At 35.1% G+C, this 19455-nt stretch overlaps 1 protein-coding gene across 6 annotated transcripts in view; it reads left to right on the top strand.

Moving 5' to 3' along the window:
- The window catches only part of LOC118277877 (PAS domain-containing protein cky-1), a 144358-nt gene that overhangs the window by 117294 nt on the left and 7609 nt on the right, over positions 1–19455 (top strand). For 2 of the 6 annotated variants that reach the window (XM_050700415.1, XM_050700419.1), the window contains exons 8-10: positions 1352–1458; positions 9554–9707; positions 17786–18112. In XM_050700415.1, the coding sequence (XP_050556372.1) occupies positions 1352–1458; positions 9554–9707; positions 17786–18112 (588 nt within the window). Of the gene's footprint in view, positions 1–1351; positions 1459–9553; positions 9708–17785; positions 18113–18423; positions 19057–19455 lie in introns of those variants that run through there. The other 4 variants (XM_035596874.2, XM_050700418.1, XM_050700417.1 and 1 more) reach the window with 4 other exon arrangements.

Below are 19455 nucleotides of genomic sequence, written 5' to 3'. Positions count from 1 at the left end.
TATACTAGTTATCGTTGCAATTTGTACATATACACCAAACTCGAGACCACTTGTTTAACATTCACCTTTAGCTACCACTTAACCATAAGAGATCCTTTTGTTTGAAACGTTTTTGATATTTAGATATGTTTAATACCATTTAAATAACGACTATGTGTTTTTTATAACCAAAAACTAGCTACTTCCGTGTGGTATCGCCCGCCCTGCTCAGCTTCCATAGATCGTAGTGTTATGTTTGATTCAAATCGAAAGAATGATTCCTATTATTGGACCAGTAGTTCCGGAGATTAGCGCGTTCAAACAAACAAATAAACTTTTCAGCTTCATATATTAGTAAAGTTATAGTATAAGTATAAGATTGCGCACATAATGTGCTTTTTTGTATAACCAAATTAGATAGTTCCACTGTACATCGCACACAAAATTACTGACAAATTTTTAAAAGAGTGTATATGCAACGCGCCCAAAAAACGCCTCATTGTTATTTTTTATTACGAAAATCAGCCTTAACCAGTGGATTATAACTATTATTACATCAAATAAACATTGAATTCCTTATTATTATTTTTTTTTTTGAAAATAAGACTCGTATTTTACCATCATCTGTTTGGAGTGTTTGAGAGTTTCATTTACATCCTGTATACGCATTATCATTTATGCTCACAGCAAGATTATATAATGAATGAATTAACTGCAATTAAAAGACACAATGAAACTAAAAATTACAAAATGAAAACCGATTAAAAGTAAAATGAATATGAACTTGAAACAACACAATCAGCTAGGGTCATCTCATTCATCAATCATTCGAACCTTGAACGTTACAATAGTCGGTTCGATTCTCGTTCCATAATGTTTGCATAATAGTCCCAAATACTGGTCTGATTTCAGTTTAATTAATGTTTTGTGTTTTTTTTTTTTTTATTTGCCTTGGAATTAAGCTCGTTTTTATTTAGTTTTAGACTTTACTTCCTTCCTGGATCAGATGTACGTTTGAAATTCAGACTATAAATTGTATAGAATAGACCATACAAAATTACTTTTTATCTAATTAATGAGGAATGTAATAAAAAAGAGGATTTACCATTTCCAATCTAGGTACAATCGCCACGCTTGGCAAGCGGGTTGGAGATCGTAGTTAAAAAGTGCACACATTATTATCAGCTTATATTTTAACTACTTCTACTACACGGAAACCTCTCAACTACGTTTTTTAATGAAATTAAATCACGCCCTTTTTTTGTAATATCAATCCAGAAACCATGTGACGTTCTAGTCTTTTCTGAACCATATTCTTTTACCACTTCCATTAAATTATAATACTAATAATATTTGTTTTCTGTCTGTCCAGTAGCGAGTGGCATTTGGGCTGGGAGAGAAGTTCGCTGCACGGGGTGAGCTGGTACCATCTACTGCATCCAGACTGCTGCAAGGAAGCTCAGAGTAAACATCGGTTAAGTAAGTATTCATATAACTTCACTTATTTCTGTTATATACAGGCACTATTTAATGAAATTAATTCTGAGTTTGATACTAAGGAAAAAATTGTGGGTTTTTGTGAAGAACACAGTGATTAACAATGTATCACCTAATACCAGTTAATAATTTTCAGTTTTTCGAAAATTTCTCAGTAGTAACACGAAGTCTGGAACTGTGCCCAATATATTGCAATAGGTTCACCCCCTATTACATAGTACTTACAACACAAATAGGTGTACACCGTATAGCAGCATTACGTGCCGAAATATGCACCTCTGCCTACCCTTTCGGGGATAAAAGGCGTGACGTTGAGCAAATATATTTTTTTCATACCATACACACGCGTACCATGATAACACAATAAAAAGCCATTACAAACTCAATCACCAAATTACATATCGTACTCCTAACGTAATTCCATAACATCAACTCGTGCGCAAACTAGACCCGTCAATCTCGCTGTAAACTGCGCGGTTTAATAGTTGTCTAAATGACTGCGTCTGAGCATTGTTTGTGATTAATGACGTATACACAGCATCTCTAGTGTCCCAGTCCGAAACCGTGGGAACTTTTAAATATGACTAGATTAGCAACTACTTTCCTAACGTGACTCACTAAATACTAAGTTTATACGTAACGTTAGTCATTTTTGTCATGACTGATAGTTTCATGTCGCAAAATCGTGTCTGCGCAAATATTTTTCAAACCAAGTTTACACTGATAAGTACTCTGTCAAACTTTTAGTTGTAATGTCAAAGAACTTAACAATGTTGTTCTTAAAACAAACTCAGACGGAGATTAGCTGTCACCCTGAGGCCATTGGTTATAAAGTTCTCAATTACGTTGTACGATACCTGTTAGAACAATATTTTAAACAACGATCTTGACAAGTGGGCCAAGTGTTTGGGCATGTACCAAAAGCCAATGTTGCGAAAAGATGACAATCGACTATCTGGCACATTGCGTGCGATCGCTCGATAACCTACGACAACACAAAAGCGTTTAACACAAACTTATCTGCGTCAACACACGTTAGAGAAAGTCGACTGTCGACTTGACGCGACGGCGACGTGACGATCGTGTGTGAACCTTCCCTTACGTGAGCGATTATATCGACTAAATCGAGCACTCGACTAAATATTACTCAGCGATTCCCAACCCTATGTGTGCAATACAGTGTTCTGTTTTCAAAATCTCGCGCAAAACTCGTGACTTCGCGCTTGACACAAACTTGGTAAATCCGAAATTGGAACACTTTCCGAGGATTCACGCTAAGATGTTCATAAGTCAAATGTCAGACAAATAGAGGTGCGGAGTAATAAAGTATCGACATTATAATAAAATCATCAGTTTACAACCATCTTTACACATAAACAATCCATAAAATCTGGGCTTTAAATATGTCGAGGCCCTTAAAATTGCAATTTACTTCAAAATGGACTCTTAATATAAACTGAAACATTATTAACTCTCAAAACATCAGTTGACTGAAATACGGAGCTCATAACTTACGTGTCGAACATTTAATCTAAATCTACGCCTATTTCTAGTTAGAATGAGAATTAATTACTACAATTTACATTCATATCATTATGTCATTCGTTAAGGTGCGCGTAGGCAGAGCTCTGAATACAGCTCGCAAATCAAACCCACTTTGCCCATACATACCGGGGAGTAAACACACGGGCAGTTTGTCGACCTACAATCGCAACAGTCGTCAATCTCTTCCTCTAAAACCAACAGTCGAGATTGCACAAATGATCGGCTGGCATTAACCCTCATTACTCTCCTACAAACGTATATCCTTACTTCGAATTTCAAATAATTCAACTGACACGACGACATAAGATGTATATTCGAATGACAGAATAGAGTAACGATCTTTGTTGAATCGGAATCGTACTTGGCAATGCATCGTAGTCGAGTCATCATTCGAATGATTCGATAATCGGTAATGACAAGGACGGCTCGGCTTGTGCGGTGACCTTTGGGTTGTATTGGCTTTGGTTTAGCGGTAACTGCTTTGATTGCTTTTTATTATTACTTTTTGTTATTGATACTTCAAATTGTATTGTTGTTTTATATCGGTACAAATTTTTGATTTGTCTAAAATACTATACATACATTTGTTAGCTCATACCTTTGATTCATTCATGTATATCCAGACAGAAACCTCAGCTAATGACTACTTCATTGTAATTTTATAGCTTCTTACAAATTCATACTAAGTATAAAAGTAGCTACTCATTATACTTGTTATACTTATACTTGGTCTAGCTTAACCAAACCAAAATGCTATCCTTCTCCATACATTACAAAACAAGAATATCTATATACACAAGGAATATAAATCATAACTACAATAGAGATTTAATTGAAATCCTGCGTAATGACGAATGATTTAGAGCTTTGTCAATAATATAATATGTTGATAGATTTTACTGCCTTGTCAACTGTTCTATGGTACTGGGTTAATTAACTACATAACTTGCTGACCCGAACTTCATAGTACCTAAGAATCGAACACCGTGTGAAATATTTGTGGGAAATTAATTTTCTTTCTGTGATTTCTCCGGGTTAACGGGTATAATTAAATGTGTCGAAAGCTAAAAAAGTATTCAACAAGTGTAGTAGGTACGTACTTTAGTTTCTGCTTACTCCAACGGGAAAAAGTCGTGAATTTATGTACATAATAGCTTCTGCTATCAACTTTACTCGTTTTCCCGTGGGATAAAAAGTATCCTGTCACCGAAATCAGCTATTACTGTCTGTACACCAAATTTCATCAAAATCCGTTCATTCCCAACCAACAAAAGTTAGTTTTATAGAAGGCCATAGAACGTTTTGTAAAAACTAAACGGTGGTCAAATAAAAGGCCAAAGAAGGTGCATCTACAAAGAAAGTGGCGCAATTATATCTCCATTCAGTGTTAAAGTAGAACTATATGGGTATCAGGCATGACAATTTTGTGATATATAAGCCACCGCAGCACTACTAAAGTGTTTTTGGGTACTGTAAAAGAGTTCATGATTCCATTACATCACTAAAATTCATCATTCATTCATTTTACATTCGTTCACGTCGCTGCAGTGTCTCAGTGTTTTAGAAGAGAAATAAAAAAATAAGAAAAGTGACGAGGTATCGTGGTGAGTAAGATATTATTTTGTACTTAATCGAATTATTTGTCTCTTACGAGGAAAATGTTGTGCGACTGTAATTTTACTGATAAACTATGTATGGATTTACGACATATTTGAATGCCCCCTTTGAATTAATGAGCTTTTACTAAAATAATTTCTTATTTTAAGTTATAAACATAGTTCCAGGTTCCTTAACTCTACTATAGTACTCATTATGATAAATTACATCCACCATTACATGAAATTAGGGTTCCTTTTGAGCTTGTTTGTTATTTTTGTTTTATTTTTTGTCCTTATTCCATAAATATGATGAATACTTTTGTTAATGAATAAATGTTATGGTTTATAAATCTGTGTAGGTACTACGTATGACGTCAGAGAAGTATAACTACGTACATACATATCGTCACACCTTTAATCCCCGAAGGGGTAGGCAGAGGTGCACATTATGGCACGTTATGCCACTGTGTACACCCACATTTCACAATTATTTATATTGTAAGTCCCATGTAATAGGTGAAATATTATAATTAATAGCCCAATGCTTCAAACCATCTCGTAGTTGCTGGTTTTTTTTTCAGTTGAATCAATCAAAACAATCTGAAAAACTGTCACACCTGGAATCGCTGTCCACAAATGAATTATTCTCCATTTCATCACTGACATGAACTGTATTTTGTACGGAACCATTTTCTATAAATGGGTCTTCAAAAGGAATTATTCAAATGTCAATATTGTTGTAGAAGAGCGATAGAAGTGCTTTTACAAAACGGAATTATCATTTAAAAGCATTGCTAGCCTAACTTTATACACAATAATAATGTTTTAAAACACATAAGATCTCCGTTATAGTACTGTAGTGTAATAGAGGAACTATAATAGTTATAAAAAAACAATCTGCTTCTAAAAAGTGTATTTGTGATATAAGTTTATCACTACAGCTATAATGGGCATTAACAACCTTTTATAAGACAATTAAGCTATATAAATATAATTTGAAACTCAGCTGTATCACCAAATCACTCCGATGTAGACTTTTTGTGCCCACTATATTACTGTGTACTGTAACGATGATCTTAAAACCCTCAATATCGTAATATCGTCCTATTCCTGAGTTGTCATCTCTACTTTAACAAACGACACATAGGAGTTCGTTTCGAACCTTTATTGCGCAAATTAGGCGCATTAGGGTGACAGTTAAAACTGTTATGAAGTTCAATCGTTGTATACTAGTCACAATGGAGGTTGCTATAACGCCTGACTATAACAGCTATATAAAGTCGTGAAGTAAACCTTTACATCAACTATTAATAGGTCGTTTTTGCTATATAAACTTATAGAGCCAAACTGTGTTGTCAAACGCTTTTACACAACAATCAGTCACCACCAAAACCTTTATACATCATTTACCCAGCTTTTTTGAGATATAAGGTTTGGTTATAGGGCAAAATTGTTAGTTGGGATTAGTTTCAGCGATATTGACGGATAAACATCCAAACAAATAAACTTTTACGTTTATAATATTAGTGTGATTCATAGGTTGTATATGTTTAGCATTTCCATGGAAACATGAGTTACATTTATAGTACGAAAAACCCCGGTAGCAAATTAACATTGTTTTTAAGATATCACTACCTCAACACGGATCCAATGGAGGTAGCGCAATGAATTAATTATTCAAATAATTGTTGATAAATAAGTAATAAATTAATACTAATAAATAAATTATTCTGGTGTCTATGTCTTCTCAGTTATTACCGGATCTGTGTGTTTAAATCATACGTATATAGGATGATTTTTAAACTTTGATTCAGAATGACTAAGCATAAAGTCTTGGCACAGTCGCGCTTGCAGTTACACCTCCTCGACTTAACCAGTGACCAGGATATTTGTTAATAAATACATACATCAAGTCACACCTTTTAATTCTCAATGGGATAGACAGAGGTGTATAAATTATTAGAGCTATGGCCATTTACCGGTCACAATTTCAGGCCCACGCTATTACTGAAAAGTTGTCAAAAAACCGATAAAACCCCAATTAAACCTATGTCTGATCTAGAAATTGAACTCATTGCTTAGGAATTGCACTTACGAAGCAAAATTTAATAAATTATTCATTAAAACATTTAAATTGTAAGTAATAGCAATATACATATAAAAACAAATAATAATTAATATAATCGTACTGTATGTTTTACAACAGTATCCAAGTACATAATTCAATTGACTATTTACTTAGTCATTTATGTAAAAACAATAAACTGTTTTAATATAATTTTAATAGGCACTAGTATTAATAAACTCCTTGTATATTTAAAGACTATCGGGATATTTGAATAAGTATCCCACGGTCTTATGAATATTCGAAATAATCGGTAAAATCGATAGCCGAATACGGTGTACTCACGATAATAAAATAAACAATAAATATCTTTGTGCTGTATTAAATAATAAATATTATTCTGTTCTAGACTGTAACCTACTTCAATCGTGGTTATTCAAAGTAATATTTACATAGGAACATTTGTAACATATACGAGTCTTATACATATTATGTTAAGTCTTTGACTGCCAATAGAAAACTGTTGAAGGTAAATCCTCCGCTAACGTCGGTCACCGGTGGCCACCACGGCGTTCAATGTGTTAATGAATCCCTAGTCCCCCACTCCAGCCTAATACCATATTCCTGACATCATTTTAGACATCGTCCTACTATGTAAATCGATAACGAACTTTAAATTCTTGTAGAAATGCCACCATCGTATATCATGTACAGATTTTACACGGTGCAATTAATTTAATGTTTAACTAGAAGTAATAAAAAGGCAACTAACTGTTTATTGCACCAGAAAATGTAAAGGCAATAACAATCTTAGTCGTTTCCAAACTCACCTATTTAAGTAAATCGTGCTCAATTTAAAAACGTCCATTTATATTTCAAAACTATAAAAAGGGCTCGCCGATTAAATACCAATAAATGATAATCGATACTTACAATCGTTTAGCTATAAATAATAACGTCGAATCACTTTATAAGAGAAAGCTCAAACATAATAAAACGCTACAGTAACTATAAACAAATAAAACTAACTAGCGATGATCACAACTCATATTAGCATCGTTAGGTATCGATAAACACAACAAATTGATTTCGTAAACATCGGTCATACGAATCGAGAATCGATTTATCTCCGAATGATCGACAAACAAAACGAGTAACCATTTATGACGATTCGATGGACGTTAGAATCGAATGCCTTTTACGGCGATTCGTATGATCGGAAGACCATTCCTGGCGCATGTAAATTACTATCATAACATCATTGTCAAAGGCAAACACCTTGTATTATGTTGGATTACAGTCAAAGAAATAAGAACCCTATCTATATGTCTGAAAGTTAATATTTGAATGTGATTAGCTTGTGTCTTGGAACTTTTGGTATATGTTTGTCCCAGTGTGAACCGCACCTCGATAATCTTTATATTAACGACGTTCTAATTTTAGGGCTATTCAATTATAACTATTCACACCGATATTGTGATTGTGTATTTGTGTATTTATAATTTCTTACAACTGGTTTGTTTGTACACACGAACACACACACACAGCAGAAGCATAAGACGTTTTAGTTTTGCTTCCCATTTTAATTGTCCAACTTTATAAATACAGGCATGTTTGCTATACTCTGTAATGCAGTATTCTGTTTTTCATCATCACGCCTTTTTCCCCGAAGGGGTAAGCAGAGGTACACACGTAATGCCACTGTACAGTGTAAAATGTTTTCACACACTTTTCACTATTTACGTTGTAAGTCCCATGTAATGGGTGGTGAGTGTATTGCCATATACCGGGCATGTTTCCAGACTCCGTGCTACTACTGAGAAATTGTAATATAAATGTATGTAACGGAGTATTAACAGTCTTGAAACAAAAAGGATCTTAAATCTTCATAGTGCTGTCTATACATAAAAATGACGTCATTCACTCCAGGATATTTAGATTAGCACTTAATTTAAAAAGCAAACAGCGGGACATATCTCATCAATGAAATATACAAATTCGAAACAAAAAAACTGTCAATGTTTTTATACATGTAACACACTACATATCATATACATTGTACATTTTAATAACTACAAAGTGTTATTTACAAAGTGTACATAAAAACTATATTAAGTACTTTATTGTTCGACAAAAAAGGTTAACAAGTATCAATTATTTAGTAGTGATGAGACGATGTGCGATGTGCGATATAAAAAATATTCTATGTACGGAACATAATCTGTGAACAAAAAATTTTGCATAAAGACCTTTATTAATATGCAGGATCTAATTTTTTTGAGGATTATTATTTTTATTGCCATGACATAGTGCTTGTGCTTCCTTGAAGGGGTAGGCAGAGCTAGCTTATGCTGAATTGTGATATCAAGGATGTAAAATTTGAATGCACGGTTGGCGCGGTGGCTGGGCAACTTCCGTGCAAAGTGTCACGGGTTAGATACCCGTACGAAACAACTATTTGTGTGATCCACAAATTGTGGTTTCGGGTCTGGATGTCATCGTGCCCGGTTGAAATTGTATGTTTGTAAACGCTTCTTCTTTCTTATCTACAGGACTTAATCCTGTAAACATTTTGGCAACGTCTACAAAAACAAGTATTACTTTTGCGCAACTTATTCTTCACGTTAGACTATGGTCTTAGAAAGTAAGAGTTTATCTGCGTACCTATAAACATTTTAGAAACAGCAAAAAAATTAGCCAAGTACATATTTATTACTTTAGCATATTTGTTCTTTACGTTAAGTTTGACTATTATGACTACAAGCACAATCTTTATTTTTTATCATCATTTTACTTGAAAGTCACTATGTTTACCACGTTATCAACTATACTTTTATTCTAACTACCAACCCTCTCCAATCGCCCACAGTAACGCAATCAGAACAGGAGCGTTCCTGCATCGCCTTGCTTCGACTGCAGCGCCGCTCCGGTCAGTTCCTCTGGGTGCACGCAGTACTGCAGCTCAAGGACAACCTGGAGAACTCACAGCGACCTGTCATTGTGTGCACTAACCAGGTGTTAAGGTGAGTAGCTGTATACATTATTTCATAGTATACTTTACCATACGTAGAAAGTATCTGTCTGATTTGAGATTGAGCGCTGGTTTTTGTTATTTTTTTTATTGTATGAGACGCGATAAGCTTCACTAGAAGACTGACCGACAGACAGATTTTTTGATATTGTAACATTTGCTTTGTCGCTCAAAAGTGTCTTCCCGATCTATTTTAAATAAATAATTTTGACTTTGTCGGTATACAAGCAGACACGGATAACCGGCCACAGGAGTTACAAATGCATTGTGGGCCTTTTGTCTGTCATAATTTACTTTACTATAAGTAAATAGGTATTTATTATATATTTTAAAGTTGAATTGCAAATTGGATCTTCATTATTATCAAAAACTCGTGATAGTCCTCTGTTGATCCGTAGATCGTCGTAGAAAACATAACAAAATCGTTTAAAATCAATACTCACGACTAGAAATTCTGCACTTAATATCAATTACAAATAATAATATTTCTTGAGGGTATCATACTAGTAATAAGTCACCTCACAGGTCCATTGGGTGAGGCACATAGCAATCATTGGAAAATTATTGCCCTTTAATATTTCTTCAAGCGATTTATCCATTCGCATTACTATTTGACTATGGTATTACAAATAATTACAAGTCTAACCAATCATGTTAAGCCAGTTGTTATTAGAACCATTAAATTATATGTTTCATAATTAAATATCAGTGTTCGACTTGTCATAGAAGATTAGAGTTATTTCTATAATTAATTAATTTCATGTTTTTGTGACCTATTGGGGTAAATATTGCACGCCTGTTATTCTTGAAAAGGTTAATAGTTACATTCAGTTTTCATCAATAATTTCCACACACATATACACGTGTCTTAATACAAGTCTAGATATCACTTACTATGACATTCATAAGAGCGTCCATTTTACCGTCCTTTTAACCGATTTAATATTATGTGTATTAAATTGAACCTTAAAAGTATTCCAGTCGACTCTCGTTAATTCGAAATTCAAAGCACTTTTGAATTACCACATGGAAGAATGGTCTAAAATTTGAACTTTCGTCAGATATTTTTTTAATTTTATTTATTTATTTAATTGAATAGAACGGTACAAAAAACCAATTACACTACTCAAAACAAGTGCTTATGTGTTTACCTCTGCAAACTCTGAGATCTTTCTGTTCCTTTCTCTCTGCAACTTCGAATTATCGAGAGTTTGACGCCGATGAGTTCGAATTAACGAGTCATGGTTACGTAGCAATGACTTTTTTGTTCGAATTACTGAGTGCACAAAAATGTATTAGGGACCTCGTGATAGCTTCGGGGCCCCAAGAGGTTCAAATTATCAAAGGTTTGAATTATCCAGTGTCGTCTGTATTATTTAAAAGTAATCATCACAATTCAAGACTTTCAGACTAGGAATAATTTATAAACGTGTTTAAGAACTGTTCCTACGCCCAAGTTTTAACAATAGATAGGTATATGTTAAATATACCTATACATTTAAACATACCTAGTAACACAGCAATAATTACATAATACATTCATAAACGTCAAAAGCTCAAGTAAATGCAAACACTTGAATAAAGCAGTAAAGTAACTAATATCGCGATTTAATATAAAGCGGCTTAAATTACATTTAGTGTTACTGGCTAACTCAAATAAATTCTATCACAGAATAACTCAAATTATATGCACGGAGAGTAGGTAAGAAATGGAGTAGCCGAATTACGAAATTATGATTTAAAAAATTGCAATTTGTAAGCTTTTTTTACTATTAGGTCTAATGACAAAGTCACAATGTATTATTTTCATTGAAGTTTCTTTTTACGGATTACTACGATATATTATTACGAGTACAATCTTTATTAATCTATAAGATCTATTTTTGAAAAAAGAGGGCTAGGTATTGTCACCGGGATTATTATTTCTAAATCAAGTTTTGAATCGGTTATATCATAATCGGTAATGAAACGTTAGTATTCAAGGTAAAACATTATATTAGTAAGTAATCATATTCAAGCATCATCTCTCTAGCATTCTCTTCAAATCTTAATAGCAAAAAATCAGCACCTAAAAAGACCTCCCTTAAACCACTCACTAAACTAAACCTCTATTTTCTCCAACCATCTTTATCGACCCACACATCAAATTAAACCTTTCTATCAAACAATATCACAATATCATGTAAACCAAATACTAAAAGCTGCGATATTTATCGTTAAAATACCGGTGTTCAAGCACCAACCAATTATGTTTACTGCCGTGCGATCCAACTTGGTAATTATGAATTAAACCATAATTGGAGATAATTTTACAAGGCATGTTTGCATCCATCTTGACAACATTTTTTTAATTCCAAGATGCAACGTGCTATATTTCCTTTTATGGGATGTGTCTGGGTAATCTGTGACTGGTATGACTAGGAGTCTAGGTGTAGTGACGTGAATTACCTTATAAATGTTTATTTATAGTAATTGTTGAAACTTTAGGAAACTTTATATTAGCTCTTAATACCTTTATCATTTGAATCTGTTTCTTCATGCTGTTTATACTTTAAAGTGTGTGGGCACTAATATACACTAATACATGTTGCAGGCATCGGTTTATTTAAAATTATCTGACAAAGTGACAAATAGCGTAACTGCACTTAATCCAATTAATCAGTGAATGGTGCTAAATCACACATCGATAGTTGAATTATTCAAATGTGCCTTATTTGGAAATGAGTGAACAAACAAGATCTTCTTTCGATCCAACCCCAGTTCAAATAAAATAACCCAAGAAAATAAAATTCTCAAACAAAATAACGTGATACAAAACTAAAAAGCTTAAAAGAACAATAACTCCACGTATTTCAGAAAGTAAAGCTCGCAAACTAATTGAGCCCAAAGCCACACTATTAACCGAACCGATAATTCCACCGGCCCACGGTGCGCGGACTTTGAAAAATTACGGTCATAACTTAACGCGGTCACTTACAGACTTCCCTATTGAGATATCAATACTAGATGACGTCGTACGACGTACGCCTCTCGCGTAAACACGGCCCTTACTATTGTTGATGCAAACTCGATTGTTGTTTAAGAATTTATGAGGTTTGAAGAAGATAGTTTCAAGTGGAGACAATAATATTTGGAGTGCCAAATTGGTCATAATCTTTGAGAGTTAACAATTAGCAACAGAAATTAATAACCGATGTCAATTCATAGTCTCTTTTTTATAGAACAAAATCTTATTGGCAGAAATTCCATATAATTGTCAAAAATCGATCATAATCATAATGACTTTAGATCGAAATCGGTTTTAATTTTGGCCTTTGGTTTAATTTTGTGTAATTTAGCTAGTTCACAATTCCCTAGTAACAAAAAACAATATTAAAAAATGCAACAATAGTCCAACAGTCAACATACGTATTACATACCTTAGACGTTGATATACGCTATCCAATTAATGAAATAAAGTTGTACGTACACAGTCATGTTTTCTAAATAGGAAGACAATCCATTATAAATTCCACTCATGTGCCAACCATAACTTTTCTATGCCTTGTTAATTGGCGTTAATAGTCACAATCATAGTCTAGCAATTTTAGAAGGCCAATTATGTTTCATTTTGTTTACTTGTCTTGATTGAAGTAACCTATATTTGACTTCTTCTAATGATACACTACGTAATCATTTTCATTCAGAGCATTCGTTATTTGGTCTATTCTTTGATTTTTTGCTCGTGTTTCGATTTCAACATGGCTGGCTTCGAATCTAAGTTAGTTTGCAAGCACTTTCAGCAATAAATTAGATTTAACGATCACACATGCTCTAGTGACAGTTTGCGTACACCGATACCGAGACAACTTTCGCTGAATGCTTTCAGATGTTTCTAATCGGTAGAGGCGAACTGGAAATATGTAACAAACTTTGAATAGGACTGCAGAATATAAGAGCCAGATAGGGTCAAAGCTCCAAGGCGATAGGTCGAAACCCAGACTTGTCGATTGTTTTTCGAGTTTCCTTATTAAATAAATCAGAACATAGTTCATCAGTTCAGACCCGCTTTTGATCTCCCGCGATCATTTCCTAAGCTCTATTGCGAATATTTATCTCTTCTGTTCTATGCAATCGAGTGTTAAAACTCGATCGAACATCTAGAGTCCGTAGTGAAGCTTTACAGAGAATAAATATTGTAAGGGGGTGATTTATAGAGCCGGGGCGAGCCTCGCAAGCCGATCGGCCGGCCGATGTTACTATCGGGATGGCTTGAAATATGCCTGCAAAGGGCTATTGTTGTGATGTGAGAAACGGTGTTTAACAAGCGCCGGGTTTGATCGATGGACCCGGCGGATACAACCGTCTATATTTTATAGCACGAAAATACACGAAAACTGCTGCTAATTTTGTAAATTTGTTCGAGATGTATGGCTCGATTGGTATGAGTAAACTTTTGTTTAGAAAGCCATGTTGAAAAAAATGTTTACTGACATTGTTGAGTAAGATGTTGCCTCCTATCATCCATCACATAATACACTGTAGATAAGCGGACTGAGGATTGCAACAAAAAGCGCACAGCTGCTAGAAGAGATTCTACAACAATGCAAAACATTTCCCTAGGAACTCCTTGCGCTTAAGGGCCATTAAAGGCGTAATTAAGATAACGTCTGACTTAACACTTTCCTAAACATTAAATTCAACACTATTCACAATCCGGATTAGGCATCTAGATAATAATCGGCGCGAACAAAGTCATTATGACTCGGCCTACAGTGACAAGACCGATTCATATTAGTCGTGGTAGGCGCTATTTAGATAGTAAATCTAAATTAATTTGAATGGGCGAGTGGGTGACAGTCCAGCTGACCTAAACAATCAGGCACAAAGGGCGGTGGCGCAGTCCTTAGCCACTTAGGTCTTTGAAGGGAGCGGTGCATGTCATAAGCAGACATTCAAGCGATAATAACACCTGAAGACCATTTACCTACCGTTAAAAGGCTTAATTTTGCCCGTAGTTACTTCAAAATGCACGTTATGAAATTCAAAGAGCTTTGGTTTTCAAGCAATTAACTAGACGGGTAAACAAATTGGTTTTACTTAGATCCAACGTTTGAAAACATGAATTATTTTCTGAGAATGACAAAAGCCTGTGTATCAATGGCGTTTGTACCGTATTATTAGAAGCTAAGGATATTTGTACGAGCTTTTTGCTTCTTTAGATAAGTAATTATGTACTGGGTATTGTTGTTTAAAATATATCATAATATAAGTTATAGGAGTAATTTCGACTTTAGTAGAGTAAACACTACCGCTCCACTTTACAAATTGCACCAAATGTTATACGGTGGTGGCTATAAATCCGCTGTGCTCACAAGCTCAGTTGCATTGTTCGCGGGATTGCGTCATTTGTCACGTTTCTGCGCTGATGCTCTTGCGCAACCTACTCATGTTACTTCGTGCTCTCCACTGACAAATACTGTTGCTTTTAATAATGAGCCCGGCTTACGTGAATAACTGATTTAATGGCGTCTCGAGCTTTATTTTCTAGCTGCATTATCGGTAACCACAACATTTCGTAGTGGCTGAAAATTCCAAGGCACAAAAAAGCTTGTGAACCACGCTTAATTTGATTCACCTCTTTGAACTTTAGAACCGTCTACTTAACCTACACGTGGTTCTCGTAGCTGTTGAGATTGCTAGTCCAGATCCTCAAATTAAATTTCAATATTGAAATAAACCGAGTAGTAATTTAACGCTCGTTTATACACACCTATGGCATGTACAAGTGATACGGTGAACGACAACAAATTGTCAACATGTCGGCCGCCTACGTCATGTCGCCGAGATTTATGCGTTCAGGCTGCGCGGACGCACAAATTGGCGGGAAACTGAGAACATGGACGGATACGTTGATTTCCAACATTCCATTAACTCGGTTATGCATAACAAGCACCGGATTATGTAGACAATATAAAAAAGTCTAACTAGAATGCCTGAACCTTGAAAATTATCTTTAAAGGATCTCAGTTAAATGGTTCTACTACATTATATAGCCGTTGGCAGATTTACATTGACATAATTAACTAAATACGTGTTTGAACTTATGATGATAAAGCTCGTGAATCATTTCTGTACACACGTCAGCTGCCCAAAATGACTAATGAAGAAGAAAAAAACACTACCTACTTATATTAACCTAAACTTTTGTTTTCGCACTTAAATCTAAAGTATATCTTCTTTGACACCTCCACAAACATTAAGATGTATCTTCCTAACACCTCAATTCAAGTCGGCCGTTCAAACCACTAAATAATATGCAAACAACTTATTATACAAAATGAGAATAAAATTAATGGCATCTAATGTGCATAAGTTACCTACTGTTTCTGCGATATCTCCGAAGCGTTCAGTAAGGCTTTTAGCATAAATAAAATGTTAGCACAGACTAGCTATAAATCACTAAGGTCGTAAGGGTCAAGTTTATTAATGCAGAACGCGTGTAAACATAGGAATAACGTTTTATCCAAACGCCCTTTTGGTTTCGGAGCTGAAGTACTGAATACTTCACAACAGTATCTCTTTACTTGCAGTGAATGTAATAGCGATTTGTCGCCGTCCAACACATATCTAAACTTTGATGTACTGTCAGCGTCAGTTAAGCGTACATAATAGTACCTAGACATAAAAAAACATTGTTAAAGTTCATTAGGTAATTTTAGCATTCACAGAATAAGAAATTTTCTTTATAAAGATGTTTTTTTCTAATAGTGTTCTACTCAAAAATGCTAATCAACATAATAAATAACTACCTAATATAAAACAGGTAGGTACTCGCCATCGGGAGGTGCAAAATGCTTGGTGAATCACTCACATAATGAGTTGAAGCTTACCTATATATTCAACATTAGTTAAGCAACGCATAAATATTAAAGGTGCATATTACTTCAGATAGATATTCTCACAGTAATTCCTTCGAAGTATTTTCAACCCACCTGTACCAGTGTAGGTCCAGGGCTCAGTCCAACTATGTGACATTTCCCTGCATCCACTATCTTAAAGGTTGCCAACACAAACGTTAACTGAACTCGCGCGAAAGGTTACATTAAATACAAATTCAATACCGTGTATTCACCTTGCCTTACCCGCAGTCATTACCTACATGTCGTTTGTTTAAATGTTCCTCATTTTGTCGACAATCGGAGATGTGTGACGTAGATAACATACGTTCGTATCATTTGTTAACTAGTAACGAACGCAGTTGTTAACAAATTTTATTAGCAATACGTTTGTTTAAGGACATTGCGATTTAAGATAACTAACAATTAATTTGTTTAACAAAAGAAGTTTCGTCAAAAGCTTTGATCAAAACCCTTTTGTAATGCAAGCGATAAAATTCTCGCTATTCGAAAAGGCAGTTCCTTTATCTGAAAATCTCAGACAGCAAACTGTATTTTAAGTATTTGTGGGAAGGCCGCTAAACAACAGTGACTTGTTAAACACATTACAAGTCTAATATATACTATCGTTATCAGCGATTAGTGTAATGGAATATCGCCTAAACTACTTCGATACATAATTAATAGGTGCTCGTAACGCATGGCGAAACGAAACCTACTCAATATAAACATTAAACTTTATACTCCTCTTTACTATTATAGTAATGGCTAAAGCTTGTAACAATGTCGTTGAGACTAACGCGAATTCTTTCCAGTTATATGCAATCACCATTTAAAAGTTATTTTAATTGTTTGCGGAGCTCATAACTTAGGTACGATCTATTTCGAGTTCAAGGTTTCTTACGCTTTAACAACCTATTATTGGCTTTATGCTCAGATAAATATCGAGCGCCAGCCTCTTTAATTTTAATGGTAAATGTACTGAGGACTACGAGTATGGCAAAGAGCGGCAATCTGTTCCCATGTAGATCTAATAGTCTAATAGTCTAAATCTAATAGTGGACTACCACAGGCCGTTGATGTGGTACTGAAGATAAGGTCCCAATTTTAACTCGTGTGTATAATTATCAAACCAATTGACCCTTATGTACTTAAATGGCAATTTAGTCTAACCCTGTCCTATTGTCTACAGTGAACAAGAAGCAGCAGTAATGAAAGCAAATCCGTGGCTCTACCATTACTACGCAGTTCAATCCAAACTACACTATGGGCTGGCGTACGAAGCTGCAACGAGGATGTATGGACCGCCACCGCCAGACATACAAGTCTACCCTCCAGCAATGCAGTACACGCCGACTCCACCAGTCTGCATCAATGGCACCCAACCTGTCATGATGCCCAATCCTGGTATACAACCTCATATACCACATGTGCCGCCACACTTAACACCCATGCATTACGCCTACGAAAGAACCGACAACGGACCCGTCGATTATTCAGTCTCGCTGCAGGAAAATAGGTAAGATATTCTACTTTCCAATTTGATGGTCAACAATTGTTTATTATGCAAATAGAATTAAACCGTTCATGGCCATAACGCGATTAATTTGAAATAGTAAATTGTTAGATCATCTCACAGCACAGAATTTAGGTAAATATCAAGTATGGCCTAGAAATTATCTTGTTAATTGCACTATGACCTCATGCTGTCTATCAAGTATGTCGTTTTAAGGAATGCACGTGTAAATTAGCTTCATCTTGAAATTGTTTTCTGACTTGTTACGATCTTGCGCAGTTAGTACGATTGCCATACCGCATGTGTAACTTTAGTTTTCTATTTCAGATACCACAATTTACGGATAGAGGATACGAGGATCCAGCCTAATGCTAAGCGGAAAGGGAAAAGTATAGACGATAAATCAAACACACCAATATCAAATATGTCACCACGTTGTACACCTTTAACTATCACTTCAGGGGGCGACACATTAGTAGCAGTTTCAGCAGGATCCATTGCCAGTAGAAGACCGGGATCTAAAAATTTTAACATAACAGAAACAGAAATGGTTGATCAATGGAATCCAAGTCCCACATGGTCAGAATCAGCGCTACAAAAAGTGCCTGACGTCTGTCACCAAGACCTAAGTCCTTACGTGACGACGACGCCTCCTACGCCGTCCGGGACACCTACAGCCTACACCCACAACTATAGTCACACCTTCGTATTCGACTGGTCACCAGAGCAATATGTTCCTCATACTAACAATAGATGTAACACAATAACCACAGAAAGTTCCTATCAACAGACGTGGAATAGGAGCCAAAGGACAACGTTCGCTAATAGCGCCGAGAACTCGGTAGATGAAAACTCCAATCCTAATAGATTAAGTTTACCAATGAGGGTCAGTAATCCACCGCCAGCGTATAATGCATCTAGGGAAGACGTACTTAGAAGGCAAATTGGTAAGTTACTGCATTTGAATTGAATGAGAATTTTAGTTATCGTATCTACTGTTGGAACCAATATTTCGTATCTTAAGATAGTTGGAATCTGTTTCGAAGTGCAGAGATTGTAGATACATAAATAAAGCAAGATAAATGCGCAGCAGCAATGCGTCTGCACTACCTACACCAGATAAAACATCAGAATAAAATATATTAACGTTCCCTTTTTCTTATTGTTCTAGATCGACCACATTCAGATTCGCCGGATGCAGCCTGCGTTATAACTGTAATATAATTCCATATAATTTCTTTAAATAGTTAAATAATTTGTTACCCTGTAATAATAAATTTTATTAATTTTAGAAAAAAGCTCTGGAACTCTCCTGTGATCTTTGTGTATAATTATTTTTTGTATAA

This window comes from Spodoptera frugiperda, chromosome 18 (assembly GCF_023101765.2).
Source record: "Spodoptera frugiperda isolate SF20-4 chromosome 18, AGI-APGP_CSIRO_Sfru_2.0, whole genome shotgun sequence".
NCBI lineage: Eukaryota > Metazoa > Arthropoda > Insecta > Lepidoptera > Noctuidae > Spodoptera > Spodoptera frugiperda.
The sequence above is the reverse complement of the archived record's forward strand: the minus strand, read 5'-3'. Positions and strand labels throughout refer to the sequence as shown.